The sequence below is a fragment of the Cicer arietinum genome, chromosome 5, assembly GCF_000331145.2.
Source record: "Cicer arietinum cultivar CDC Frontier isolate Library 1 chromosome 5, Cicar.CDCFrontier_v2.0, whole genome shotgun sequence".
In the NCBI taxonomy this organism is placed as follows: Eukaryota; Viridiplantae; Streptophyta; class Magnoliopsida; order Fabales; family Fabaceae; genus Cicer; species Cicer arietinum.
Genome location: NC_021164.2, coordinates 79,206,845 through 79,220,176, shown reverse-complemented (window position 1 = coordinate 79,220,176; position 13,332 = coordinate 79,206,845). Strand labels below are relative to the sequence as shown.

Here is a 13,332-nt window from a genome sequence, read left to right as displayed (position 1 = left end):
ATTTCTTTTCCAAAATAATTTCTAGTTCTCAATCTTGACTCCTATGTATTTTAAAAAAAAAATATGGATTAATAATAAAACGTAACAACTGTGGAATGAATTAGGCATTGAAATGGTGTAAATGTCAATCCTTATACCAAGTAGAAATTTCCACTAACTAATTTTATGGCAGCTGAAAATTTCCATTTACTTGACAATCAAAGAAAGTTTTACTATATTCATGAAAAATTTGCTATTTTTTAAAATATTTTCTCATCCTAAAATTGTAGATCGTAATTTCACGTTAACAAGATTTTAAGATCTCTCAACAACAAAACGAAGCAAGATATATCAAGCACAACCAATATTAATATTATTAATGTCAACGGTAAGAGTACACATATTTATATTTATTTGGTAAGAGTATAAATATTTATATAGTATTATGTAAAAAAATTGTTTATATTCAAAAGCATACGAAGTACAAATTTTTTAATACAAAAGGACGATATAATTTTCAAAATACCAATGTCATGGTCAAATCCATATTGTCTACTACTCCGAGTACATAATGATGCAATGCAATATTATTTTATCATAAATTATTACGTGACACATGTTGCATTAGTGGGAAGATGTCAATTTCTCAAGTAAATCATTCTCAATAGTTACTAGATTTGTTTCTTGACTATTCAACTCAAGGACTACATTTTAGAAAACATATTAGAAGTACAACCATATACTCTCATTCACTTTGATTGGTGTTCATGTCTTGTAACTGGTTGTGGTATATATGCATTTTGTGCTTAAGGTTAATTTGTTGCAACATAAGAGGATTCTATCCAAACGAAGATTCTAGACCACGCTTCTTATAATTATACATTTACAATACTGAATATGAGCTATAAAATAGGATGCAAGAAAATCCTCAACTTCATCGGTCTATAGTGTATAAATTGCAACAAATGCTCTATCAATACAATTCTTTAGTAATTAACTTGAGACAACTTGTACTATGTCCAAATGTACATGAGTGTAGGGTCATTATCAAAGAGCGTCCAATTAGCCAACCGCTATATACTCTATTTTCTGCTTCGCCAGTCGCAACTATAAATGTTGGCGTTTATGTTGAATCTATGGAACATGGAAGAAATATTCATGTTGTAAGACATGTTGTAAATCTATCAAAGGTTTAAGAGACAAAATTATATTATGACCCCTACAGTATCCTTTATTGTTACCTTTTGGGATGCATGGATGAGACCCAAACACAAAAAATGGTAACGTAATAAATATAACGTATTGAGAGTATTATAACTACATGCTTCAGGTACATTTCAATTCATTAACAATATCAAAACATTATATTTTCAAAAGGCTTTAGTTTTAATTATAATAAGTAATAATTGTTTCATCAACCATTGATTCGTCCCTACAATCGATCTATATTGTTGAAAGTGGGTCGCCTTTTACAACAATATGTTGTAAAAACTTATGTCAATATTTTATTTGGAGATTAAGGTGGGTTTGAACACACCAACATAATATTTGCGCTCAAATATGTCAAAGTTTGTAAGATGTTTACTACAGGTACTCATTGTAGTATTATAATAATTATGACTTATTAAAAAAAGTTACAATTACTTATTTATAAATATGCCAACATATTCAATTTTTCATTGTAGAAAATATCGGTCAAAGAACATTACTTCCCTAATCATTTATTGGTAGTCATCTAAACATGAAACACCGTTATGAAGATGAAATGACTATTGTTCTTAATGATAGAAAGCCATATATTTTCTTGATAATGACATGCATAAATTAAGATAACATATGAATTTGGCCATTTTATATCGTCATGATTTGCTAGCAAAAATATTTTAATCCAAATTTGAGCAATTGAAGGATGATGTGATTAACAAAGGGATTTTAGGAAAAAATAAAAGTTACATATACGTAACTGAGTTTTAGAAACATGGACTGCCACATGTGCATATGTTGTTGATTTTGGACAATAAGGACAAATTATGTGACCTAGAAGAGTACGAAAGTGTGGTTACAACAAAAATATCAAAGATAGAATCATAATCATAATTACATGAGACAGTACTAAAACACATGATTCATAGACCTTGTAGTAGACTCAACCATAATTCTCCATGCATGAATAATGGAGAATTATCCAAAGGAACAATTGGAAGAGACACAACAAGCCAATGACTCATATCCACAATATGGAAGAAGGTTTGATGAACCTACATCTATAAATAGAAACAAGTTAGTTGACAATAGATGGGTTGTTCCTTATAACCCTTGGCTATTGTTAAAATATGATTGTCACATCAATGTGCAGGTTTGCAGTAGCATCAAAAGCATAAAGTATACATGCAAGTATGTTTACAAAAGCTCTAGTCGAGTTGCAATAGAGGTTCATAAAGGGTCAAGTATGAATGAGATATAACAATATGTTGATGCAAGATAGATTTGTGCACCGAATACCTTATGGAAAATATTTTGATTCACTATTTACCATTTATATCCCTTTGTTGAAAGATAAAAAATCCACATATAGAATCATTATCATGTACAATTTTTTAATCAACAAAGAATTGCAAATATATATAAATAATGACAAAAACTCCAAAGCAATGCTCACACAATTCGTTGCACTAAATCAAACAGATATAAAAGCTAGAAATTATTTGTACAAACAGATTCATGACTATTATTAATGGAACCAGAGGAATAAGGAATGGTGTTGAATGCAATTAAAGAGAAAAGTTTTTGGTCGGATCTATACAATATCACCTTCAGAAGGAGAAACATTTTATTTGTGTGTTTTGTTGTCTCATGTCAGAGGATCAACTAATTGGGGATATCTTCTTACAAATAACAATAATTGATTTCCTACATTCAAACAAGCAGCGAAGGGTATCTAAAGACTGATAAAAATATTCATGAATGCTTAGTTGAGGCATCAAATTACTGAAAGTCATATACCATAAGGAGATTGTTTGTGACTATATTAGTTTTTTGTGCACCAACAAATATTACATGACTTTTAAATGACTTTTACTCTCACATGATATAAGATCATTAATCGACAAATATAGTCATAGGATCAAGTTTAACTAATATGTTATTGAGGGATTTGAACGTGTTCTTGGTTCCATTTGAAAAGTCCATAAAAAATATGATATCCCACCATTGCAAAAGGTAACTACAGAAGATAACACACTGTCAAGGGTTGTAGAAGAAGAATTATCAATCTAAATTTCCAATGAAGAAATGGAGTCTATTAATAAGTTAAATAATGATCAGACGATAACTTTTAGAATCATTGTGAATGTTATACTTACCCCAAAAAATGATGATGTAAAAAAATTGAATGATATAATTATCAATCAATTTTCTATAGAAGAACAAAATTTGCTATCGTTTGATAGGGACACCCACAACTGATATCTACAAGAATTCTTAAACTCAATTGATCAAGGTAGTTTGCCAACACATATTTTAAAAGTCAAGAGAGGTGCACCATTTATGTTGGTGCGAAACATAAATCCTAATTATGGTGTATGAAATGACACAAGATTGTTATGTCGTGGTATTTTTAGAAATATGTTTTATGTCAAAATTCTAATAGGAAATAACGTTGGAACAAGAGTCTCATTCCAATGATTAAATTAAAAACATCTGAGAGTTTTGAGCTTCTCTTATGTTTAATAAAAAACAATTTCCTATGAAACTAAGTTTTGTGCTTACAATAAATAAGTCATAGGGACAAATCATTTTGATGTTAGAATTTATCTACCACAACATGTTTTTAATGATGAGTAGTTGTATGTAGCTTTGTTAAGATGAGTTTCACAAACTGCAAGAGAAGTCCTTATTAAATAAGAAAAAATTGAAGGGAGCGGTGAGGAATACACCAACAATGTAGTTTTTAAATATATTATTTTGTCATAATCATATGTATCGTTCTCTTATATTTATAAAATTATGTATACAAATATTATATTTGCGATTCTTTGTTACTAACTAAATTACACTAAAAATTGAAACAAATAATAATTAAACAATTATTTTAATAATTGATGATTTTCATAAGGCAATAAAAAATACAAAGATATCTTCAATTTATGTGGAGAGTTTAAAATAAAACAATAGACATGAAGGTTAAGTGTCACAAATATACTCCAAAATATATATTATATATCATTATTTTATTCCTTCAATTGATTCATCATATAAACAAACTATGATAGGATGTAGACTTTGCAACAACAAAAAATGGGCAAATGTGGAAGAATGTATAATAACTTGGTTCTATTAAGAAGAGGGACAACAAAGTTGTTTAAAAGTGTACAATTTACACAATTATAAAGTCCTGTTATGCTAATTACACAAATATTATACTCAATTGAATAAGATTTCACAATAATAGCGGATAAAAATAAATTTAAAAAAATGGTAAATAGATAATTAATTTCTTAAAAGATGAATAAGTAATTTATATGATTCATCTAAAAAAAATAAAAGTATTATGAATCTGCATAATGCAATATCAAGTGCAAACCATCATAGTAGCAGATCTTCGTTTTTTGTTTGTTTGACGCATAAAAGAATAACTGAATTCCGATCGGGGAGGGTGATGACGTGGAGAAGAGTGAAAGAGCAATAAGGGCAGGTGTCCAGCAGAGAGGCTCCGTTGCAAAAAAAATAGGGGGCTCCATTTGCGTTTCCTTACCTGCTTTACTTTTCGACCCGGCGAATAGGATCGCTTACTTGTCTTCTTTTCTATACGCCTTTCGTTGTCTGCCTGCACTCTCTCTTAGTATTTTTATTATTATTATTATTTTTATTTTTTTATTATTATAGTAATAATTTTTGTAAGAATAAAAAATATAAAAAAAGGAAGGAAGGAGCTGCTGATCCTCATTTCATCTGATTGATTGATTACACAACAAGTTGCAAGTTGCAGTGAGTGAGTGACCCATGTCCTTTTCTGCATCTGAAACACGGACCCAACTCTGCTCAAAACCTAGGTGCCGAATTGATTAGGAAGGAAGGAAGGAAGGAAGGAAGGACATCATATAAACAAACTATGATAGGATGTAGACTTTGCAACAACAAAAAATGGGCAAATGTGGAAGAATGTATAATAACTTGGTTCTATTAAGAAGAGGGACAACAAAGTTGTTTAAAAGTGTACAATTTACACAATTATAAAGTCCTGTTATGCTAATTACACAAATATTATACTCAATTGAATAAGATTTCACAATAATAGCGGATAAAAATAAATTTAAAAAAATGGTAAATAGATAATTAATTTCTTAAAAGATGAATAAGTAATTTATATGATTCATCTAAAAAAAATAAAAGTATTATGAATCTGCATAATGCAATATCAAGTGCAAACCATCATAGTAGCAGATCTTCGTTTTTTGTTTGTTTGACGCATAAAAGAATAACTGAATTCCGATCGGGGAGGGTGATGACGTGGAGAAGAGTGAAAGAGCAATAAGGGCAGGTGTCCAGCAGAGAGGCTCCGTTGCAAAAAAAATAGGGGGCTCCATTTGCGTTTCCTTACCTGCTTTACTTTTCGACCCGGCGAATAGGATCGCTTACTTGTCTTCTTTTCTATACGCCTTTCGTTGTCTGCCTGCACTCTCTCTTAGTATTTTTATTATTATTATTATTTTTATTTTTTTATTATTATAGTAATAATTTTTGTAAGAATAAAAAATATAAAAAAAGGAAGGAAGGAGCTGCTGATCCTCATTTCATCTGATTGATTGATTACACAACAAGTTGCAAGTTGCAGTGAGTGAGTGACCCATGTCCTTTTCTGCATCTGAAACACGGACCCAACTCTGCTCAAAACCTAGGTGCCGAATTGATTAGGAAGGAAGGAAGGAAGGAAGGAAGGAAGGAGGTATGGAAATGGAAAATTGGATTGGATCTGTGATTTAGGATCGTGAGAGTCTTTTTATAGTATCTTTTATTCCAACGGCCTTGTTTGCTCTTTCAGGCTGATTCATTGCGAAAGTTTTTTTTTTTGAAACAATGAGCGGAGCTGTTATTGTTGCTGTTGCTGCTGCTATCGGTAACTTACTGCAAGGATGGGATAATGCCACTATTGCAGGTTCGTCTCTCTCCCTCTGATTATTCATTTTAATTAAATTAAATTCGCCTCCGGATCTAACTTTGTTTCCTTGTTTCAGGATCTATTCTATACATAAAGAAGGAATTTCAATTAGAAAATGAACCCACAGTTGAAGGTCTAATTGTGGCTATGTCACTTATCGGAGCCACCGTTGTTACTACATGCTCCGGAGCCCTATCAGACTTGCTAGGACGACGTCCCATGTTGATTATATCCTCTGTCCTTTATTTTGTTAGTTCTCTTGTCATGTTTTGGTCTCCAAATGTTTATATCCTTCTCTTTGCAAGACTTTTAGATGGTCTTGGAATTGGTTTGGCAGTTACCTTGGTACCTCTTTACATATCTGAGATTGCTCCTCCTGAGATTAGGGGATTACTCAATACACTTCCACAGTTCACTGGTTCTGCTGGTATGTTTTTCTCCTACTGTATGGTCTTTGGGATGTCACTAACCAAGTCCCCCAGCTGGAGACTCATGTTGGGTGTTCTTTCCATCCCCTCTCTTATTTATTTTGCACTCACAATATTGTTATTGCCTGAGTCTCCAAGATGGCTTGTCAGTAAAGGCCGAATGCTTGAGGCTAAGAAGGTTTTGCAGCGCCTTCGTGGATGCGAAGATGTCGCTGGTTAGTTATCTTTTTCTTCAATGCTTACTTGCTTTTCCTTTATTATTAGTTTATTAGTATTAGTTTATCATTGTTTTCGGGCATGAGCAGGTGAGATGGCTTTACTGGTTGAGGGTCTTGGGGTTGGGGGTAATACATCCATAGAAGAGTACATAATTGGTCCGGCCAATGAATTTAATGATGAAGAGGATCCATCTACGGGTAAAGATCAGATCAAGTTGTATGGCTCCGAACATGGTCAGTCCTGGGTTGCCAGACCTGTCACTGGACAGAGTTCCATTGGTCTTATGTCTCGGAAAGGAAGCATGGCAAATCAGAGTGGTCTTGTGGATCCTATGGTGACCCTCTTCGGTAGTGTCCATGAGAAGCTCCCGGAAACAGGAAGCATGCGAAGCACTCTTTTTCCACACTTTGGAAGCATGTTCAGTGTCGGGGGAAATCAGCCTAGGAATGAAGATTGGGATGAAGAAAGCCTTGCTAGAGAGGGTGATGACTATGTCTCTGATGCTGCGGCCGGTGATTCTGATGACAATTTGCACAGTCCATTGATCTCACGTCAAACAACTAGTCTGGATAAGGAAATGCCTCATCCTGCCCAGGGTAGCCTTTCAAGCATGAAGCAAGGTAGTCTTTTACAAGGGAATGCAGGAGAACCTGTTGGGAGTACTGGGATTGGTGGTGGTTGGCAGTTAGCTTGGAAATGGTCTGAACAAGAAGGCCCAGATGGAAAGAAGGAAGGTGGTTTCAAGAGAATATATTTACACCAAGAGGGTGGTGGTCCTGGATCTAGACGCGGGTCTGTGGTTTCACTTCCTGGTGGTGATGTGCCAACAGATGGCGAGGTCGTACAGGCTGCTGCTCTTGTGAGTCAACCAGCTCTTTATACCAAGGAGCTCTTGCATCATCAGCCAGTGGGACCCGCTATGATTCATCCATCTGAAACAGCAGAAAAAGGGCCAAGTTGGAATGATCTTTTTGAACCGGGTGTGAAGCATGCGTTATTTGTGGGAGTAGGACTTCAAATTCTTCAGCAGGTAATAATATTTTTTTTTATTGTTTGCTGTGTTCTTTGTTTCCATCTATAATAGTTGTGCTTTAGTACTTTTATTTTATTCTTTGTGATGAAACAAAACATTATTTGTGTAATTGTGTTGTATCCAAGTGGTTGTTAATGGTTCTTAAAATATGGGTCGAGTCTAACTCAACCCTACAAAATTGACTTGTAAGGTGTAGGATACCTCCCACTTATAAACACTTTTTCATATCATATCAGATTTAATGTGTCATTCCTGACACCTTTTCATACTGTATCACATTTATTGTGCGACTCTTAGCACACACCACTAACGTCCAAGATTGGACATCTAAAGTGTGACCCGGGTGGTCCGATAGCAAGTGACCCAACATATCTTAGATAGACTCTGATAGCCTTTTAGAAATTGGATTAGGTCTAACTCAATCCTACAAAATGGACTTGTAAGGTAAGGGCTGCCTCTCACTTATAAACACGTTTTCAAGTCATATTTCATCCAATGTGAAACTCTTAATAATTCTTCTTTTCGTCTTATTCATTTCCTTGAAGACGTTTAACACTATAGCGTGCGATCGCAGAGTGCCGGTGTGGTCCACTGCGACACATTTGGCCCGCGAACCTCATTCAACAAGTGCTGCAGTGTTTTCATTCTTTTGCATCCACAATTGGGGTTTGAGGGAGAAAATAAATCCCTAAAAAATCCATCATTTTAACTATTCTGTCTATTTTTATAAGGGTATATCAGTCATTTTGTTATATTTTAAGTGACCTGTATTTTACTCTTCATGAATTCTTCTTTCTCCCTGTGTTTGTGGCTTTGTGCAACTATCTTTTTCTCATTCTCCCTCTGCTTCGTGCGGTTGTTCTTTTGCGGAGCTCTGTTTTTGTTCCCGTTCTCATTCCTCTGCTCTGTTTCAATTTTTGAGTATTTATGTATTCTGTTGGGATTTATGTTTAGTTTGTTAATGTTTTTTAGTCTTTCCAATAGTGGCTATCCTGCTATATTGGTTTTGGGGTTCGGCACTCCAAGTCACTATCCGATATTAAAAACACAGGCTTAGCATGCAAGGACAACATTCACTTTCATCATCTACCTCCATTACACCTGTGCAATTATTCATACATATTAAGTATAGATGTTAAATGATACCCTCGATTTACGTTTGCCAGAATAATTGGACTCTTTGTGTTGTGGTTATTGGACTAGGGTTGTGCTATACAAGTATATACCTAGATTAGCTGCATAAGTCGGTTTTAGTGGTTTGAGTCTAATGCACACAATTTCTCTTAAAATTCATCTTTTCCAAGTTTTGACTTTGAGATGTTGTGGGAGTGAAATTATTGTAGTTGGTGTATGTGTAAAACCATTCAGTATTCACATGTTTTCACTCACTCAATTGCTTAAATTTTAGGTATAGTTGGTTCAAGCCAAATTTCTTTGGATTTGAGCTTTTTGGTTATAATTAAAAAAACTTGACATTTATTAAAGAAATAAGTATGCACATATTGTATCTAAACTTTAATGAAATTCCTTTCTTAGAAAAGCTTTAATGAAATTGTGATAAACTGTTTACCTCAAAATCTCTCGTAATTGTTTGACCCATAGTCTTACAGATTTTTTGGATCTTCTCCATATATGCCCAATCCACTTATGTTAAGACTCTATCATTTCATATCTTACTAGATTATCATTATATTCTGATTGAATTTCATATCTTTGAGACTTTGACAGCCTTAAAAGGAAAATGCCAATTGGATGGAAACTATTTATTCATTATATGTAATCAATAGCATTTCATTTTTGAAAATTAATAACATAAATCCTTTGAATCAATGTAATTGAATAAATTATACTTCATAGGTTGTCATGTTAGTGTTACTGCTTTTACTTTGATGCAGAAAAAAACCCAATGATGAGGCAGTTTGAAATCAAGCTAAACCTTGTTTTTCCTAAATAGGAGGTTGTGCCTTTTGATTTGGTACTTATCTAGTGGCAGGCAATGTTACTATAGAATCACCCATACTTGCTGTGTTCTATTGTAGAAGAGAAAATGAAAAAAAGAAAAGCGAAAAAGAACCATTGATAAAATATTTCCAGCTTAGGAACAATTAACCCGCTGAATTTTCCAATTAAATCAGTAAGATTTCATTCATTAACCAATCCTTGATGCTTGACTTGACTCTATTACTGGTTAAATTTTATGCTGGACTATCATTTAGCTCCCCTTTGAATCAATGCAGTTCTCTGGTATAAATGGTGTCCTCTACTATACACCACAAATTCTTGAGCAGGCAGGTGTTGGTTATCTTCTTTCAAACCTGGGCCTTGGTTCTACTTCATCGTCTTTTCTAATTAGTGCGGTGACAACCTTGTTGATGCTTCCTTGTATAGCTGTTGCCATGAGGCTCATGGATATTTCTGGCAGAAGGTATATATCTCCCCTCTACCATTTTCTATTGACATCTGTTGTTCATTCTGTAAGAAATATGTTTCAAGAGGTGGATGTATGTTGGTGGGTTTTCTCTTCAAATTATTATTTCTGTTGCATTTTAATCTGTGTTTTTCTAGAATCTCAGACTGATTTAATAACAAGGTGGGCTTGTCATTTTTTACACTTTGCTGTATCAAGCCTCATTAAATTTTCTTGATATTTATACCGGTTCCATTGTCCTCTTTCTTTTCACGTTTTTAAAAGAAAACTCTGTTTTTTACTTTTTGTGATTGTATACAAAAGTACATACTCATATTTTGCTTCGTATCATTGTAGGGTTTTTCTTGTAGAGTTGTTTAATGAAACATCTTTCTACGGTTACATTACATCGATCATTATTTCTTGTTTTACTGCAGAACTTTTATTGATGTTGGGTTGTTTTAGTTCTGTAATTCTTGCAGTTGTCAAGGATAATATAATGTAAGGTTTTAAAAACTGATCATCATTAGAGATAATCTTGAAATTGTTCTTATTATAATTTGTTCAGAACAAGGTTTCTATTTTGACAGCAAATAATAATAGTTTATGTGTTATATTAATAGAGAGAATTAAATCGATGACATCTTTATCACTCCAACCTTTATGTCTCTCAAACCACATCATGACTTGGTTCATAACAAGGTGAACACTTGTAAGGCATGGGTGCTTAATATTTGCTAACTCTGTTTTTAAATTCTTGCAGGACTTTGCTGCTCACTACAATCCCTGTCTTGATAGTATCTCTTCTCATATTAGTCCTAGGGAGTTTTGTGGATTTGGGCAGCACTGCAAATGCATCAATCTCAACCATTAGTGTTGTTATCTATTTCTGTTTCTTTGTCATGGGATTTGGGCCAATTCCGAATATACTTTGTGCTGAGATCTTCCCGACTCGAGTTCGTGGTCTTTGCATTGCCATATGTGCTCTTACCTTTTGGATATGTGACATCATTGTTACCTATTCACTCCCAGTTATGCTAAATTCTATGGGCCTTGGTGGTGTTTTTGGTTTGTATGCAGTCGTCTGCTTCATAGCTTGGGTGTTTGTCTACTTGAAAGTTCCAGAAACCAAAGGCATGCCACTGGAAGTGATCATCGAGTTCTTCTCCGTCGGAGCAAAACAAGCTGAGACTGCCAAGCATAACTGACTGAAGGATATGATAAATTGAAAGTTTTGACTGTACCTTCAATTGTTTTCAATCTACGGTTTTGTTTAAATTTCTTTCCTCTTTTCAATTTATCTTCTGTTAATCTCTCTTTACCGTGGGTTGAGATTGAGAAGCATGAAACTTTGTTTTTGTAAAAAAAACGTTCATTTTTCTGTTATTCGACGACATCAAAATTGTTTTTTTATCTGCTTTTTTGGGGGAGAACCGACTCTTACGGAATGTTTGACAGAGATGGCTAGTGTATGATGAATTGAGGATCTTTAGAGATGGCTAGTGTATGATGAATTGAGGATCTTTAGAGATGGCTAGTGTATGGTGAATTGAGGATCTTGGTATAGGCTAATACTAAAAGCTATATAATAAGAAAGTTTGTTTGAATCCCCCTATTTTTTTAAAAATGTATTTGTTAATAAGTGTCATAAGAATACGTGTTTAGTATTCTAACAGTAGAAATTCTATATTGAAAAGAGTAAATTTTAAATTTATGAGAAATTGAATACATCCCTTAACATGTGTTTTTAAGGTATTTGATAGCATTTTTGGTAACATTTGAAGGGCAAAAAAACGTGTTTGCCTAGAAGTACACAAGGGTAAAAGAAATGTTTTTATTTTATTTTATTTTATTTTATTATTATTATTTTTTTTTAATTTGTACTTCGAAAATGTATATGGGATTGGAAAAACATTAGCGGCTGTTCATTCATCTCTAATTTTTATTTAAAATTTGTGAAAACACTATTGGATTTGAACTTACAATAAATTAAAAAATCTCATTTTTTATTATTGCATTATGGAATCCTGTAAAAAGCTGTAAAGTATCGTTTGATTCAAAGACAACTAAAAAACGATTTGATTTGATCCAATGTGATTTGAGTATAATTATGTTGATTCTTTTTACATAGACAATATATAAATACTGGCAAACAATATGATGTTTGGTTTGAATTGCATTTTCATTTCCTTATTAACATCAAAGTCAGACCAGATGGATTTAACTGGTTGGAACTAATAACAAAATATATGTTCATCATGAATACCAGAAAAATCGGCGGTCCGATTGATTTCATAGGTTGGATTGTGTTTTGTTTTTCATATAATATAAACAATGAAACGACGCCATTTTGCGTAAGGAAAATCAAAATAGAGAGGACAATTTCTTCTTCCTTTTTTGCTCTTTTGTTGGCGGAAGGTCGATTTGGTTTCAAAGGTAATAAACAAAGAAGCAATGGGCGCATATGAGAAAAAAGATGTGACAACATGTCACCTATTATCTAAATAGAATGAAATTTGAGTTAATTCTGTTTGTTTTTTCATTGTTTTTATTATTTTTTATTTTATAAATTAGTTATTTGAATTTCTCCTTTAAAAGCCTTAGTTGGTAAATTTTTTATTGGATTCCTTTTGAGGGTGTCATGGATTAAGGGATATTTATAAGTAGATTTCTCTTCCTCCTATATTCTCATAGGCCTTCCACTATTCTAAAATTACCTTCTTTGAATTGAGAGATCTAAACGATGTTTATTCGAATTTATTATTCAGACATTACTTATATATAAATGAGCTCCTCATTCTTCCTCATATATGTGTTTTCAAAATTTTCAAATTCAAAAAATCTAAACTCCCAAATCCCTTTGCAAATATTTGATTTTCCGTTAAAACATCACATTTCGCTTGTTGACAAGTCATACACTAGAGGTAAAGTGTTGTTTTCCCTTTATTTCATTTTGCAAATTGTGTTTTTCTATGATTGATAATGTCTAGCTTGATCGATCTAAACATTGTGTTGGATAAATTTTTCCTAATTAACAGTGTCTGAATCCATTGAACCAAACACTCTATCTGTGTAATTTTTTAGGGTTAGTGTGCCATTTATCATTAGT

General features: G+C 33.1%; 1 protein-coding gene across 1 annotated transcript; it reads left to right on the top strand.

The window, feature by feature from the left end:
* Positions 1–5,406: 5,406 nt before the first annotated feature.
* LOC101510385 (monosaccharide-sensing protein 2) lies at positions 5,407–11,636 on the top strand. Its single transcript, XM_004500628.4, has 6 exons — positions 5,407–5,923; positions 6,020–6,133; positions 6,213–6,779; positions 6,870–7,813; positions 10,054–10,241; positions 10,987–11,636. The coding sequence occupies exons 2-6, from the start codon at positions 6,055–6,057 to the stop codon at positions 11,429–11,431; spliced, it is 2,223 nt and encodes a 740-aa protein (XP_004500685.1). The 5' UTR covers positions 5,407–5,923; positions 6,020–6,054; the 3' UTR covers positions 11,432–11,636.
* The last annotated feature ends 1,696 nt before the right edge of the window (positions 11,637–13,332 follow it).